Source organism: Pelodiscus sinensis, chromosome 10 (assembly GCF_052426305.1).
Source record: "Pelodiscus sinensis isolate ZL-2025 chromosome 10, ASM5242630v1, whole genome shotgun sequence".
NCBI lineage: Eukaryota > Metazoa > Chordata > Testudines > Trionychidae > Pelodiscus > Pelodiscus sinensis.
Genome location: NC_143061.1, coordinates 53,439,802 through 53,456,105, shown reverse-complemented (window position 1 = coordinate 53,456,105; position 16,304 = coordinate 53,439,802). Strand labels below are relative to the sequence as shown.

The following is a 16,304-nucleotide window of genomic DNA, read 5'->3' as shown; positions in this document are numbered from 1 at the left end:
CCTGCACTGTGCAGGGGGTCAGACTAGATGATCATAATGGTCCCTTCTGACCTTAAAGTCTATGGCTACATCTACACTGGCCCCTTCTTCGGAATAGCCATGCTAATTTAGAACTTTGGAACAGGGAAATGCGCGGGGGATTTAAATATCCCCCGCGGGATTTAAATAAACATGGCCGCCGCTTTTTTTCCGGCTTGGGGAAAAGCCGGAAAAGAGCGTCCAGACTGGCGCCAGTGTCACCTACTTGAAAGTAGGAATAAGACATCCTCTGGAAAAGGGCTTTATTCCGGAGGATCGCGCCAGTCTGGACGCTCTTTTCCGGCTTTTCCCCAAGCCGGAAAAAAAGCGGCGGCCATGTTTATTTAAATCCCGCGGGGGATATTTAAATCCCCCGCACATTTCCCTATTGCAAAGTTCTAAATTAGCATGGCTATTCCGAAGAAGGGGCCAGTGTAGACACAGCCTATGAGTCTGTGAGCACTACCTTAACCAAAACATACATTAGATGCTATAGGTAGCAGAGGGACGGAGCAGTGATTTGATAGGTCTAGCAGCGGATGTGAGATATGCACATAAGCCAATGACTACAAAAGTTACCCATATCTCTGCCCATTGCCAATGAAATGTGATCACTAATACAGGTAGTTATTCCTAACAAGCTAAATGAGCCCACAGAAACAGGCCGGACGTCCCCAGAATGGATATATTGCTGTAAGCTTGAGAGCTGAAATTGTGATGTCTACTGCGAGGTGACTCCATCCTTGTGTTGGCACAGTCCTTGGGATCCAAGCTCATTAATCTGAAATCACAGGAGACAGCGAGAGACCCGCGCAGCCTGGCTGGTACCAGCCAGGCCTCATCAGAGCGAGGCCCCTTTGGAGTGTAGTTGCCAGGGGAACCAGGGTCACGGTGACTGCTGTCTGTGCGCTGCCCAGGCTGGCCTAATAATTTGGATCTGAGTTGTCGGTTTTAGCAAAATATCCTGGACTGCCTCAGTTTACCCTACACCGGAACTCCCCCCACGCCCCTGCCGCGTGCTCACTTCTCTCCACCCTCCCCCGCCCGCTCGCCCTGACAGCTGGATAAAAGGGGGGGCGCCACGGCCCCCCCGGACCCTCATTGCCACACCCAGTGCTGGATCGAGCCATACCTGCGCCCCGGGCAGCAGGCGTGTGGCGCATGTGCAGCCCCGCCCCCGGGCGCACGGCGCCCCTTACCACTTCAAGCAGGCGCCTGCCATAGGTTAGCGCCCTGGGCAGCTGCCCGGCTAGCCGCGCCCTTAATCCGGCCCTGGCCATGCCCCCAGCCTCCTGCTAACACACCCAGACCCCAGAGGACCCTTCCGCCCTCAGGTGCACAGAGGCTACATGGACGACCCCAGGAACACGGACAACGCCTGGGTGGAGACGGTGGCCGTCAGCCTGCACTTCGACGACAAGAACGACCCGCAGCTGAAGCGGCTGAACTTGGTAAAGGCCACGTGCCCCCAGCCCTCCCCCCCCCGTGCCCCTTGTCCCCCTGAGCCTCCCCACCGCCCCCCCGAGCCCTCGGCCCCTGCGGAACAGCCACGCCCAGGGCAGGCAGGACCCGCGCGGAAGAGCCTCGTGCCGACACCGGCGGGGCTGGGCTGGAGCGCAGAGCCCGGGGCTGGCCTGGTTCTCGGCAGGGTGGCGCGGTGCCCAGAAGCCCTGCCCGCTGCTTTGTGGTCTCACGCCCAGGGGTCCCAGCCTGGACAGGGTGGAGAAGCAGCCTGGGAGAGATGGGTCGGGGGGGGAGGGCAGAGAAACGGGCGAGGCGGGGAGGGACCGGCACGGGGGAGCAGCGCCGAGAGCCCTCGGTGCCAGGGTGACAGGGCCCCGTGGATCTCCCCTCCCAGGGCCTGCAGGCCGGCGAGCCAGAGACCTGCATCCGGTGGCAGCTGGTGGACGGGAGGATTCCGCTCTACGGGAACCACAAGGAGCTGCTGCGGAGCGCGGCCGCCCTGCTGGGGGCCTACTACTGAGGCTACCGCCTGGCAGGGAGTGTCGGAGCCGGGAGCAGGGCCAGGGAGAGCCGCCTGCCTGGTGCCCTGGGCGGGGGCACAGAGTGTCTCTTGTTTCGCTCTCTGCAGGGACGCAGACGGGGGCGTGTGCCAATGCCCACCCCGCTCAGCCTGCCCCTCTCCCAGGGCTCTGGGCCTGAGGCGCTGGCCGAGTTAGCAGCAGAACTGCCGTGGGCGTGAGAAACGGGCTGCACTTTCCACCGCTGCCGGGCGGAGACAGGAACCCCACCGCCTGCTCCTGGCTCTGCCACGGACTCCCCGAGCGTGGGACTCCCCGACGCCCTGAGGCTCCTAAATCCCATGGGCAGAGGAGCCGCTCGCTTGTGCTCCCGTTGACTGGCTGGAGCCAGCCCGCTAGCTGGAGGGTGGCCCTGCAGGGCACATTCCCCACCGCTTGCCTGCCCAGGCCTGGTGCAGGGAGCCTGGGCACCACATATGGCTTGGTGGGTCCCAGGGTGGCGGCACCACGCCCCCAGTGTCTCCCTGGGCCCGAGTTTCTCCAGGCCTCGGATCCCCGGCCGTGCCGTGCTGCTAGCACCGCTCTCCTCGGCCAGGCCATGCGAGGCCTTTCCACGCCCCCTCCCCGCCCGCCAGGCGCTGCCGGAGTCCTCTGACTGCCGACTCCCCACCGTGGCTGCCCCTGCGCGTCTCAGCCACGGCCGGAGAACAGCAGGGAGATGCCTCTGTTCCACCAGCCGGTGCGTCTCCTGCGAGCCCTGGGCGCCGGCGTGCTGGCTGGCGTGTGCCCGGACGATGCACCGGAGGCTCCCGAGCTCCTGTGGTTTCAACGCCTCTCCCTGCCCCCGCTCACGGCGCCCGCTGCTGGGCCGCAAAGTGCTTTGGGCACGGAGGGCTGGACGTGTCTCTCGGGCGCAGGCGATCTGCTGGGTGACCCCTGCCCGCTCGGCCTCGGCGCCGCCTCGCTGCCTTTGGCCCGGGAGCGTGGACTCCCCGGGGGTGACGGATGTGCCGCTATAAAGGGATTCGCCCAGCGAGGTGTTTGCTGCTGTTTTTTGCTCGCTCGGGTCCGGGGCTGGGTCCTGGCGCTGCAGACGGCCCGGCGCCCTCTTGCACAGGCCGGGAGCTGGAGTGCGTCCCGGCTCGCTCCTGGATCCAGCGCTAGCCTGCCGCCGGCTCCCAGCCAGAAACATGAGCCGTAAACCGGGGCTGGGGCCGAGCGCCTGGCCGGGGAAACCGGGGGGTGGGGCTGCGCATCCGGGTTCCAATCCCCGCGCTTGCAGGGGCAGTGTCGTACATAGGCCCACGTGTTTGGGGGCCCACGTCTGGGCCTCCTGCCTTCGGTGCGGCCGCCCGCAGGCTCCGTGCCCGAGGGAGCCGCTGGATGCGAGAAACGAACCTTGCGCTCGCCTCACGGCAGCCCCAGTGCCAGCCAGCTCCCAGGCCAGTACGCCAGGCGCTCCGGAGTCAAACCGGTTCAAAGAAACTACCCAATGTCTGCCCGGCCCTCGCGGGCCCTTAGCGAGCTGCGGGGCAGCGCGCACCATTGCGGCCGCCGCTCACAGAGGAATTTAGGAGCCTAAATCCTGGTTGTGGGCCCCACAAAACTCCCTCTGAATCCAGTGTTCCCCGGTCCGCCCCCAAAGTTTCTGCCTCGTGCCCGGCTGCCTCTGCATCCCTGCCCCCCGCGAGGAGATAGCGTTTGCCCCTGTGAGTCGTGCGGGGGGCAGAATCCAGGCGGTGCGCCCTGAGCGTGGCTACTGGATCGGGCCCACGCGTGAGCTCCCCCAACCAGCCGGAGCTCCCTGGGCCGGTTTAGCCCCGTGATTTGGGGGCTCACTGGGCCGTGGGAGACCCGCCCCCCCCCCGTTCACAAGCCTCCTCCCCCGTGAAGAAGATCTGCCACCGGAGGGCATCGCAGTGCTAGGAGCTGGCTTCCCAGGCTAAGCCACGCACAGGAACACCCAAAGCATCGGCCTGGGCCAGCGGGCACCAGCCCGTCGCCGGGGACCGACTGGTAGAGCTTGGAGCCTGACGGGATCCTCACTGGTTTGGCCAAGGGGCTGTCGAGGGCCCCCACTTCACCTGCTCATCTCCTGCCCTCTGATGTAGAGTCCCTCGGGCCTCCTGCTCGCTGGGCAGGGCAGGGGTGGGGGAGGCGGGACGTTGATGCCAGGGTGCCCCTCCCACTCTGCATCCTATCTCCACAGAGCGGAGAGGGGGCGCAACAGGACCTGGGGTGGAGATGGCTGGCTGCTTTTGGGAGCGGTGCAGGGCCAGGGCAGGGGCCTGCCTTAGCCCCACTGCCCCACCCCCCAGGAACCCCCTGAGGTTAGCAGGGCCCAGCTGGAGCCCACATCCCAAAAAGCTACCCCAGTCATGGACCCCTCCTGCCCCCCAAGCCCCTGCCCTAGCCCCGAGCACCCTGCATCCAATCACACTCCCTGACCATGCACCAAGAACCCCCTCCGGCATCCCCAAGGCCTGCCCCGGCTCAGCCCAGAGCCCCTCCCGCACTCCAAAGCCCTTAGCCCAAGACCCCAACCCTCTGCCCCTGCCTGGTGAAAGGGAGGGAGGGAGGGATTATGGAGTGAGCAGGGGCGGGGCCTCAGAGAAGGGGCACAAAGGAGGCGGGGCCAGGGTGTTCGGGTTTGAGGTAGATCTCACATTGCACTTACATCCAAAAGTGATCTCGTGCACACAAAGGGTGGAGCCCGCTGGCCTAGGCCGTGGCTGGTCCACGTTTGGGGCAGACCTGAGCCCGCCGGCCCACGTCCAGCACCAGGGCAGGCGCTACCCCTGCAAAGCGAGCCTCAGGCGGCAGAGACGGGCACCGCCAGGGTCCCTCCGCCAGCCGGGGGGCGGCCCGTTAGGGGCCACGCGTGCAGCATGGGACGGCTACACAGGGTCTGCTCGGGTGTAATTCCATGGCGCCGCTCCTGATTGACACAGAATCCCAGAGGCCTCAGGAGTCAGCAAGTCCGGCCCCCCGCCCAAGGCAGGGCCAACCCCACACATCCTACGAGTGAGAGGGAACTCACCGCCTCCCTGGCAGGAACCCAGGCTTGGAAACGGGCCAGGCTCCCCGGCCCCCTGCCTGGGCCGAAGCCGCAAGGAGCTCCCAGGGCCTGTACAGAGTCCCCCCGGGAAGTGGGGCCCCATCCTCCACCTGCGTGGGGCATCGACGGAATGAATCAGGCCCAGACCGGCTACGGAGCCCAGCGCAGGGGTGCCCGGCGCCAGCCCAGCCAGCATTCGAAGGGCCCCCGAGACAGCCTGGCTGGAGCAGACGGCAAGGCCGTGTTTAGCCCTGGAGCTCGGGGAGGAAACACAGAACATGGCTGGGGCCCAAAGTGCTGCGGAGCGGCCTGCCTGAGTCTGCCGAGAGCCTGGAACCGCAGCTCCCAGCTGGGAACTCCCCGGGCAGCCCGGGGGAGCGAGACCCCTGCAGCTACTCCTGGGGCGGGGGCGCTGGGGCAGGCGGAGGAGCCCGAGGGAGCGGGCTGGAGGTGAGCCCTGCGGCCGTGAACCGCACCGCGCTCGCCTGCTGCCTGTGCCGCGCAGCGGAGGCTCGTGCTGGCGTCCAGGAGTGACCAGTGCCGCCCCGGGGCTCTGTCCCCTTGCGAGGAGCCGCTGGGGCGCGTGTGGCCGGCTCCCGCCCCTGGGAAAGCCGCTTTGCTGCAGGCAGGCTGGGGCCCCACGGCCAGGCCTCCGCTCCACCAGGGCAGGGGCCAAGGTTCCCAGGGCAGGGGCCAAGGTTCCCGAGGGGGCCGGAGGCTCCTGGGCAGCCCCATCGGGAGCCAGGCAGGCGGAGCGGCCGGCAAGCTGCCAGGGTGCTGTGCCCTGCCCCAGGCAGCGGGAGCCCCTGGCTCGCCCGGGAGGCGGAGCTGAGACTAGGCCGCAGGTCCCCGGGGTGCCCGCCAGGCCCCTGCGCCACTGCCTGGGGCCGGCCTCGCCCGAGGCCATGGCAGAGCCAAGCAGGGAGGCGGGGGGACCCCGCGCCCCCAGGGGCGGTAAGAGCCGGTCGGGGGGCCTGAAATCCCGCCCCGCTGCGGCTGGAGGGGCTTGGCCAGCGCCCCCTTCCCGCAGGGGCGGCCCCGGGCCCCAGCCCCCCAGCGCGCCGCGGGAGCGGGCGGGGCGCACGGCTGGGCAGAGCGCGCCGCGTTCCGGGCTGCGCCTTTAAACGGGCGGGGATGCGCGGGGAGGCTGCCGGCGCCGGGCGGGCGCTGGCCAATGGCAGCCCCGCGGCGCGGGGCCGGCTCCGGGGGCCCGGGCAGCCCCAGCGCTGGAGCCATGAGGGCGGCCCGGGCCGCGCCACGGGGGCTGGGGGCTCGCTCCCGCGGGATCCCGCCCGCCGGGCAGCGCAGCCGAGCGGCGCCAGCTGCGCGCAGGTAAATCGCCTCCCCCCGGGAGCCGGCCGGGGCCGATCCGCCCTCGCCCGCGGCCCCCTCCCCAGCCGAGGGCGCATGGCGCGGGCTGCCCCTAGCGAGCGCTCCGGCCGGACCTCGCCGGGCAGCGGAGGCGAGCGCGGGGAGGCGCAGCTCGGTCCCTACGCGGCCCCGGCGCCGCTGGAGACTCCAACTTCCAGCTCAGCGGCGCCGCAGACCCGGGCGCATCCTGCGCGGCCCTTCCCCTGGCGCCCTGACCCCCGGGGGTGGGGTGGGGTGGGGGGGTCTCAGCCGGGGAGCTGCGCCGAGAGCGCTCCCAGCGAGAGAGGAGGAGGCAGCTCTGCATGGTACCTACCCCCTTTCCCACCCTGCCTTGAGCGCCCTCGCCTGAATTCCACCGTGGCCCGCTCCCCCCCCCGCTGGGAGCCTGGTGATATTGGGGGGGGGGGTTCTCTTAAAGCCCCCGCCCGTGGGGTCCTGTTGTTCCACCCCCATCTCAGCTTCCATTGCTTTAAAGTAACTTTCTAGTCCTGGTGGCAGAGAAATGCGCAAAATTGGGACCCCGGAAGCCTCCGGCCCAGCGGCCAAAGGAAAACAACCTGGCCTGGGTTCTTTGGGACCGGCTGCGGGTTTGTAAGCCAGTCGCACAATTGTCGGGGGGCTGGTGCGGGACTTTTTTAAACCCTGGAGTTTGGCGAGACTGCCAGTTGCGTCCGCCCGTCTCCCCGTGACAGGCTAATAGCCCCTGTGCTGTGTCTGGGCTCCACTCGGCCCGGTCACAACACCCCTGCCGCACCCTGGCCTCTGGCCCCGTCCCCAGCAACGCCGGACGTGGGGCGTCGCTTCCTGGGTCGCTCCCCGGTTCCCACGCGTCCACCTTCCCTTCAAAACCTGGACAAGGCCGAGCCGTGACGTTGATCCCAGTAGCGCCATCTGAGATGGGAGGGGGCGGGGCACGGAGTTAGCGGATCACATGCCTGCGTGGCGCACGCTCCGCGAGAGCGCGACGCGTTCCATAGCGCCGGGAACACTAACCTCCGTTTCCCCTCCCGCTTTTTGCTGTCAGAAACCGAAGAGAACGGCGAGGACGTGGCTAGCCCCTCGGCGCACCTGGAGAGCGTTGGCGCGGCCAAGACGAACGTTTCCCCGGCAGCCATGACCCCGCGGAGCCGCTGATCAGAATGTCCCTGCCATACCCGGCACCCTCACTGCCACAGCTGTTCTTCAGGTGGCTTTTCTTCTGCCTCCTCCTGCCCTTCCCTCCCGCCCGTGCCTCCTGCCCCCACCCCTGCCACTGCACCGGGCACTCGGGGGCCATGGCCGTGCTGTGCAGCGCCAAGCACCTGGCTGAAATCCCCAAGGACATCCCCAAGGACGCCGTCTTTGTGAAGCTGGACGCGAATAAAATCACCCAGGTCCCCAACAACGCGTTCAAGCACCTGAACCACTTGGAGGAGCTGGACCTGTCCCGGAACGCCATTGAGAAGATCGACCTGGCCGCCTTCAGAGGGGTGGCCGACGGGCTGCGGACGCTGGATCTCTCCAATAACTTGATCCAGCGCATCCCCAAGGAAGCCCTGGTCAAACTGAACGCCAAGATCCGCCTGTCCAATAACCCCTGGCACTGCGAGTGCGCGCTGCAGGAGGTGCTCTGGGAAGTCCAGCTGGACCCCGAGTCGGTGAGCGAGATCACCTGCCAGACCTCGGTGCGGGAGGAGTATGTCGGGAAACCTTTGATCCAGGTCCTGGACTCCGGCGTCAATTTCTGTAGCATCCACCAGAAGACCACGGACGTGGCCATGTTCGTCACCATGTTTGGCTGGTTCGCCATGGTCATCACCTACGTGGTGTATTACGTCCGCCACAACCAGGAAGATGCCAGGAAGCACCTGGAGTACCTTAAATCTCTGCCCAGCACCCAGGTCCCCAAGGAGACCATCAGCACGGTCCTGTGAGGCTGGCCGGCCGGCGCCAGGCCGGGTGGCGCCGCTGGGGGGAAGCGATCTGCGTCGGACCGGCTTGCACAAGCTTCTCGAGGCGGGTTTTTACGTGGCATTTGACAGAAACAGGGACATTAATTTTGTTACCCACTGCCCAGGGGAACAGCCGCGCCCCGTCTCCGTCTGGACCTTCCGCCCCGGGGCGGGGGCAGTGATCCTAAGCTCTCCAGGGGAGCCCCCCTGCACAGACAGGTCAGCCATCGCTGCAGCCCCCTCCCCCCCACATGGGTGCGAATGTCTTGGGGGCCAGGCAGGGGACCCGCCTGCTCGGGCTCAGCGCCGCTGGGGTGCACAGAAGAGCTGGAGGCCTGGCCCTGGGTGCGTCCGCACTCGGGTGGCCAGATGGGGGGCACAAGGCAGAGAGTGTCCCGCACGTGGGGAATCGGCTGCCCTCTGCTTGAGCCAAGCTAGAGAGACGCCCCCCTCCCCGGGGTTGCTGTTCAGTGGGGTCACTGGCGCCAGGGCAACCGGCTCGGCCCCCCACCCACTGCTGGGCCCCGGGCCCCATTCTCCGAGGAGGAGCGGAGAGAAAGGATCCCAGGCCCCTCCCCACACTTCCCACCCGGCGTGAGTCAGAGCAGCCACCACGGGATCGGCCGAGGGGGCGCAGACGCCGGGCTGGGCGGCGCTATTCTGGGAGTTTGGAGAAACCTGTGACAGGCAGCGCTGCCGTGTGTGTGTGTGTGTGTTACCATGCTGCCACCTCTCCCCGGGGTGTGTGTGTGTGTGTGTGTGTGTTACCATGCTGCCACCTCTCCCGGGGGTGTGTGTGTGTGTGTGTGTTACCAGGCTGCCACCTCTCCCCGGGGTGTGTGTGTGTGTGTGTGTGTTACCAGGCTGCCACCTCTCCCCGGGGTGTGTGTGTGTGTGTGTGTGTGTGTGTTACCATGCTGCCACCTCTCCCCGGGGTGTGTGTGTGTGTGTGTGTGTGTGTGTTACCATGCTGCCACCTCTCCCCGGGGTGTGGGGTGTGTGTGTGATGATGCTGTCAGCTCCTCTGTGTGTGTGCTTGTGTGTGTGTGTGTGTGTGTGTGTGTGTGTGTGTGTGATGATGCTGTCAGCTCCTGTGTGTGTGTGTGTGTGTGTGTGTGATGATGCTGTCAGCTCCTGTGTGTGTGTGTGTGTGTGTGTGTGTGTGATGATGCTGTCAGCTCTCCCCAGTGTGCATGTCCGTGTCCACGCTGCTACCGTGTGCGTGTGCGTGTGTGTGTGTGTGTGTTACCAGGCTGCCATCTTTCCCCGGGTGTGGGGTGTGTGTGTGATGCTGTCAGCTCCTCTGTGTGCTTGTGTGTGTGTGTGTGTGTGTGTGTGATGATGCTGTCAGCTCCTGTGTGTGTGTGTGTGTGTGTGTGATGCTGCTGCTGTCAGCTCTCCCCAGTGTGCATGTCCGTGTCCATGCTGCTACCGTGTGTGTGTGTGTGTGTGTTACCGTGTGTGTGTGTGTGTGTGAGAGAGAGAGAGTTGCCTGCGCAGGGAGTCAGGGTTTGTGCCCCTCCAACCCTCCCAGCCTATTGAGTCCGTGTCCTACCCCTCAGCAACGCACTACACGCCCCCCTGCCCATCAGAGCTGACCCCTCTGCTCCCCTGCCGGGGGGGGTGCAGGGGAGACAGCCCCTTCCCCAACCCAAACCCCTGGGGCTGCCTAGGGGAGGGTCAGAGTCTCAGCACTGCTCCCTCCTGCCCACGCCTCTCAGGCCTTGGGGCAGCTGCAGCCAGCGCTGCCAGGAGAGGGGCTGGGCCCCATGGAGAGGGGCTGGGCCCGATGCAGCAGCTCTGTGGCAGCGCCCATCCCAGGGACCTGCTGACCCGGGGGGGGGGGGGGTGGCTGTCAGGAGGAAAGCCCCGCCCCTTTGGGCAATGGGAGGAGCTTGTGAGCATCCTTCTCCCGCTTGAGGCATAGCTCGTGGGCGGGGAGGAGTCGGCCGCCTGCTCTTCCTCACTGTGCACAGAGCTGTAGGTCAGAGCCAGTGACTGTCCAGGGGGCGAGCTAGCGGCTGTCTGTCTGTCTGCAGGCACAACTAGTCACTGGCCGTCTGTCTCTGGATGGCTAGGGGAGAGGCTGCTCACAGCAGTGACGGGGGGCGGAACGAGGAGCCATGGTCCCCGGTTACAGTGGGGGAGGTCTAGGTTGGACAGTAGGAAAAACTGTTTCCCTAGGCGGGTGGGGACGCGCTGGGCTGGGTTCCTTAGGGAGGGGGTGGAATCTCCATCCCTGGAGGTTTTAAGTCCCAGCTGGACAAAGCCCTGGCTGGGATGATGGAGTTGGGCTGGTCCTGCCTTGGGCAGGGGGCTGGACTCCACGACTCCTGAGGTCTCCGCCAGCCCTAAACGTCGGTGTCTGGCCACCCATTTGTCTGCAGCGGTAGCTAGTTGCTGGCTGCGGGGTAGCTAGTTGCTGGCTGCGGGGTAGCTAGTTGCTGGCTGCGGGGTAGCTAGTTGCTGGCTGCGGGGTAGCTAGTTGCTGACGGTCTCGTGGCGCAGGTTATCTAGTTACTGATCTGTCTGTCTGGGGAGAATAGCTAGTTTGTCTGTCTCAGCAGGTTAGCTAGTTACAGGATGGCCGAGAGGGTTAACTAGTTGCTGTGTCTGGGAGTGCGAGCTAGTTCTGTCTGGGGATTAGCAGGTTACAATCTGTGTCTGTCTGGGCAGCTTAGCTAGTTACTGTCTGGCTGGGGACGGCAGGGTTGGCTGTCTGGGGCTGGCTGGCTGGCTGTTGGGGTGAGGAGTTAGTTAATGATTGTCTGTGTTTGTTAGCTAGGAACTGTCTTGATTTGGGTGGATTAGCTAGTTTCTCTTTGGGTGTATTAGCTTGGTTCTGTCTGCATGGCTTAGGTAATTACTACTATCTGTCGGGGAGCAGGTTAGCTAGTCACTGTCTCCCTGGGGGTGGTTAGCTAGTCACTGTCTGGGTAGGTGGGTTAGCTAGTTACTGTCAGGGGAGTAGGTTAGCTAGTCACTGTCTCCCTGGGGGTGGTTAGCTAGTCACTGTCTGGGTAGGTGGGTTAGCTAGTTACTGTCAGGGGGCAGGTTAGCTAGTTACTGTCTCTCTGGAGGTGGCTAGCTAGTCACTGTCTGGGTAGGTGGGTTAGCTAGTTACTGTCAGGGGGCAGGTTAGCTAGTTACTGTCTCCCTAGGGGTGGTTAGCTAATTACTGTGGCTACATCTACACTGCAAAGTTTTGGTGCAAAACCAGCTGTTTTTGTGCAAAAACCCATGGAGCGGTCACACCTCAAATGTGCTTTTGCACAAGGCAGTCGAGTAAAATGGCAGAAGGGGGGGGGCTTTTCCTGCCATCGGTAAACCTCCTTCTACGAGGCATAACCCCCTTTTGTGCAGGAGTTTTTGCACAAAAAGGCAAGTGTGGATGCTCCAGAGGGAAAAAGCCCAGGTGCTCTGATGGCCGATCTGGGAATGGCCATCGGAGCTTTCTTGCACAAGAGCGTCCATGCAGTGTGGACACTCTTGCGCAATAGCTCAGCTCTTTTGCCATGTGCTTTGAGGTGTGGACGTGCTCTTGCGCAAGAAGCACGTAGGGTAGATGTAGCCTGTCTGTCTGGGAGATGGGTTAGCTAGTTACTGTCTGTCTGGGAGATGGGTTAGCTAGTTTCTGTCTGGGGGGTGGGTTAGCTAGTTACTGTCTGTCTGGGAGATGGGTTAGCTAGTTACTGTCTGTCTGGGAGATGGGTTAGCTAGTTTCTGTCTGGGGGGTGGGTTAGCTAGTTACACTAGTTACTGTCTGTCTGGGGGCGGGTTAACTAGTTACGCTAGTTACTGTCTGTCTAGGGGCGGGCTAGCTAGTTACTGTCTGTCTGGAGGCGAGTTAGCTAGTTACTGTCTGTCTGGGGGCAGGCTAGCTAGTTACTGTCTGTCTGGGGGCGGGTTAGCTAGTTACTGTCTGTCTGGGGGCAGGCTAGCTAGTTACTGTCTGTCTGGGGGCGAGTTAGCTAGTTACTGTCTGTCTGGGGGCGGGCTAGCTAGTTACTGTCTGTCTGGGGGCAGGCTAGCTAGTTACTGTCTGTCTGGGGGCGGGCTAGCTAGTTACTGTCTGTCTGGGGGCAGGCTAGCTAGTTACTGTCTGTCTGGGGGCGGGCTAGCTAGTTACTGTCTGTCTGGGGGCGGGCTAGCTAGTTACTGTCTGTCTGGGGGCAGGCTAGCTAGTTACTGTCTGTCTGGGGGCGGGTTAGCTAGTTACTGTCTGTCTGGGGGCGGGCTAGCTAGTTACTGTCTGTCTGGGGGCGGGCTAGCTAGTTACTGTCTGTCTGGGGGCGAGTTAGCTAGTTACTGTCTGTCTGGGGGCGGGCTAGCTAGTTACTGTCTGTCTGGGGGCAGGCTAGCTAGTTACTGTCTGTCTGGGGGCGGGCTAGCTAGTTACTGTCTGTCTGGGGGGCGGGCTAGCTAGTTACTGTCTGTCTGGGGGCGGGTTAGCTAGTTACTGTCTGTCTGGGGGCAGGCTAGCTAGTTACTGTCTGTCTGGGGGCAGGCTAGCTAGTTACTGTCTGTCTGGGGGCGGGTTAGCTAGTTACTGTCTGTCTGGGGGCGAGTTAGCTAGTTACTGTCTGTCTGGGGGCGGGTTAGCTAGTTAGGCTCTCTGGATGTAAGGTGCAATAGGAGGGGACCAATGCTGCGGCTGTCTGGTTTCGCGCCGGGTGTGCGTATTCCTGTGTGCGCACCCAGGGCTGGGAGGAGACCTCATGTGAGAGCTGGGGGCAGTTCACCCCACATCTTTCTCCTGGGGGGTTTCTTGCAGCGGGGCCTGGCCGAGACGGGGGCTGGGGCGCGTGATGCCGGCTCCCAGCCACAGGACTAGTTCTGTGCCCCACCCCACCCCACGCCCCGGGCTGAGATCGCGCAGGCTGACGGCCGGTCCCTGGCAGGGTGCCGCTTGGGGCTGTCCGGGGACCCGCAGGAGAGAGACCCCCCCAGCTCGGGCCTGCTGGAGCCTCGTGCTGCCCTCCTGCTGAACGGCCCGGCCTCGCGGTAAAGCGGCACCTTGGCTCCAGGGAGCGAGAGGCTCCCCCAGCTGTGGGGACCTGGCGCCTCGGGAAGGCTCCTGGTGCTGGCCCTGGGCCTTGCTGGGTGTTGGGCTCAGCGAGGGCCTGGGTCCAGACCCCTCCTTCCGCCCTCGCTGCCCTGCTGCTGGGGGGAGCGTGAGCCCAGGAGGGGGGCTGTGGCGTGCCAGGCTGCCCTGCGGGGGGCCAGTGTGGCCTACGCTCCTGGCAGGGGCCACGGGACGAGCTGTGAACAGCCTGAGCGGTAGACGCGCCGAGCGCCCCCTCTAGATGACCCAGGCCCCTTCGGGTGTCTTGTCTCGGCCCCGCCCGGCGCTGGGGCACCCCCGGCCTAGTCCCTTTGGGGCAGGTGGGACCCATGGAGGAGCCAGGGGGTGGAGGGTCTCAGTTCCTTTCCACACACCTGGTTCCCTCCCCCCAGCAGGCCTGCTCCCCTCCCGGGCTCTGTCCCAGGAGTGGCTCTGGGAGACGGACACTCCCCAGGGCAGCTGTAGCTCATGAGCAGGGGCAGGGCTCAACAAACGCCTGCCTACAGCTCTGCTAGCTTCTCGGGTCCCTACCCGCTGCACCAACAAGGGGCGTCGGGGCTGCCGGACTCGGGCGCGACCCTGCCCTCGCCTTGGTGGCCGGACAGGCCTGGCTAGTGACTCCACTGCACCGAAAGGGCGACAGTCTCCTACATTCCCACCCAAGTGCCTCCTCTCCGCTGGGTACGGCACCTCAGGCTGGCACCACGCTGCTGTCGCTGTTCTAGCCTTGCCTTTCTCAATAAAGTCGTGCTGGGTTGCCAAGTGGCTCGGGTCTCGCCGTGTCTCTCCGGGGGGCTGGCGCGTCTGCCCGAGCGTGGCCACGGCTGAGGGATGCCGCGTGGGGGAGGGGGAGGGGGAGGGCACGGGGATCAACGTTAGGCCAAGCACAGGGATGGGCTGTGGGGGGGAGCCTATGCGAACGTCCTCTCGTGGGCTGCTACGAGCAGGGGGCTTCGGCCGAGAGAAGCAGACCAGCCCTAATGAACCAGCTGCTCCCAGCTCGGCCAGCGTCCCCCTCCTGGAGCCCTTTCCTGCTTCACCCTGCCCCAGCTCAGAGCAGCAAGAAGTCCTCCAGGAAGCCCAGAGTGGCTGCAGAGCAACCAATCGGAAGGGCTGCCAGCGCGCCCACTCAGAAAGGCCTTGCACGAGACAAGCAGCAGAGTGGAGAGGTCAGTTGCTGCGTGGAGCTCGGGGCGTGAAGGCTGGGGACTGGCAGGCTGGGAAAGCAGCTGTACTGTGGGGAGCGCACTGAAGCCAGGACGAAAGCCCAGGGAAAGCTGCTGAAGACCCAATGGAGAACGGGGGGCTGGCCTCGAGAGGAGGGTGGTGCCCCATGGAAGGAGCTGAGTTTGTGGGTACCATTGGTCGGGGGAGGGGGTGCTCATGAGAGCCAGGTGCCGACCCTGTCAATCAAGGTAGGGACCGACGTGCCTTTGAGGAGCCGGGCCTGTACCGCGGTTCCCCATCCGTACGATGGCGGCCGAGAACCCGCCGCTTGCTAGTTGTTAAGCCTAGATTGCTGCGCGGGATGTGTGTGTGCCGCACCTCCTGCCCAACCCACAGGAGGGGAAATGTGCCAACATGACAACAGGCCCCCTGAGACCTGCAAGGGCACTTGAATTACAACTCACCCAGTGCTGCGTGTGGGTTGGGGACTGAGGGCAGCCGGCTCAGGAAAAGCAGACCCGCCGGTGTGGTGAGGGCCCGACCCGTGGGAAGGGAATCCCCAAAGGAGTCTGTTGCGCTGCGCACCGCGTGTTGGCGATCCAGGCAAAGGCTGGTTGTCACAATCAGTACCTCAGGGCTGTGCGCACAGAGACCTTTCGGAGTCATGCCGCCGGCGTCTGGGGGCCGGGTTTGAAGTATGAATGGCGAGGGGGTTGTCTGTTCTGTGGGGCCGTGAGGAGAGATGGTCTCTCGCCTCAACCACGGTGGCCCAGACAGGCAGGCAAAGCCAACGCTGCCAGCCAGTCCACGTGGCTAAGAGAGCGGAAAGAAGAACTGGGAGGGAGAGAAGAAAAGGGTTGGAAGGAGCGTGAAGGAAAACACCCTCTTTAATCATGGGGATTAGCCGCCCAAGGCGGTGGAACCTGGCTAGTTTGTTCGCACGGCCAGCATACCCCTTGCTGGTTTGTAACTATTGCTGCAGGACACCTAGCGGCCCCCCAGGGCCGGGGCCCCGTTGCGCCAGGCGCTGTACAAACTCATAGAAAAGACACTCCGGGCCCCAGTGCTTCCTGCCTACACGAGCAAAGAAATGCACCAAGCTAGGGACAGCGGCCTCACCCCGCACGCTCCCTTCCCTCCCCCACTGGTGGTTAATTGGGCTGAGAACGGTTCCAGGCCGCCGCGGAATGGGAATAGCAACACCAGAACACGCTGGCACGACCCCCCGCAGCCCAGCCGAGCGGCGTGCTGACGGGCTTGCCGGAGACTGCAGCCCCCCTCCTTCTGGGTCTGCTTCCAGGGGTCCTCCTGCTAAGCTCAGCGGGCTTTGGATCCGGCACTAGGAGTCAGGCAGGGCTGGCGCTGACCGGATCCTGGCCCTGGCGGGTTACGGCCCCAGGACAAACGGTGGCTCTGCGGAAGCGGTGCCAATTGCTGAGGGTTGCTAATTGATGAGCCCCAGTCTCCGTTCCTCACACGCTGCCAAGCTCCAGGGGAGAGGCCTGGCGTTCCCCAGCCGCCCGTCTGCCTCGGGCTGCGTGTCTGGGGCACCCTCAGCCCACAGTCCAGCCTGGCACGCTGTGCTTGGCCCCGCGCTGGCCTCTCGCCGGGCTGCCCGCGCTGCCGACAGCTGCCCCACTGCGGCACAGCCAGGGCCCGGAGGCCTTTCCCCGTCATCGCTGCTCCCGGCTGCGGCAGTCGGCGGTCAGGGA

At 64.6% G+C, this 16,304-nt stretch overlaps 2 protein-coding genes across 4 annotated transcripts in view; both read left to right on the top strand.

Moving 5' to 3' along the window:
• The window catches only part of TRPM2 (transient receptor potential cation channel subfamily M member 2), a 41,835-nt gene extending 38,802 nt beyond the window's left edge, over positions 1–3,033 (top strand). The window contains exons 31-32 of the mRNA XM_089780908.1: positions 1,353–1,469; positions 1,877–3,033. Of these exons, the coding sequence (XP_089637034.1) occupies positions 1,353–1,469; positions 1,877–2,002 (243 nt within the window). The 3' untranslated portion in view covers positions 2,003–3,033. The remainder of the gene's footprint in view (positions 1–1,352; positions 1,470–1,876) is intronic.
• A 2,820-nt stretch (positions 3,034–5,853) lies between these two features.
• On the top strand, positions 5,854–14,190 carry LRRC3 (leucine rich repeat containing 3). Of its 3 annotated transcripts, none has more exons than XM_075937321.2 (2): positions 5,854–6,012; positions 7,454–14,190. In XM_075937321.2, exon 2 carries the CDS (start codon positions 7,569–7,571, stop codon positions 8,340–8,342), a length of 774 nt encoding a protein of 257 aa, XP_075793436.1. In that variant the 5' UTR covers positions 5,854–6,012; positions 7,454–7,568; the 3' UTR covers positions 8,343–14,190. The 3 variants fall into 3 exon arrangements, with proteins under 3 accessions (XP_075793436.1, XP_075793435.1, XP_089637033.1); XM_075937320.2 differs by lacking the exon at positions 5,854–6,012 and adding an exon at positions 6,206–6,390; XM_089780907.1 differs by lacking the exon at positions 5,854–6,012 and adding an exon at positions 6,617–6,734.
• Positions 14,191–16,304: the final 2,114 nt, after the last annotated feature.

Coding starts and splice junctions, on each gene's coding strand:
- LRRC3 (XM_075937321.2), top strand. CDS start 7,569: ATGTCCCTGCCATACCCGGCACCCTCACTGCCACAGCTGTTCTTCAGG.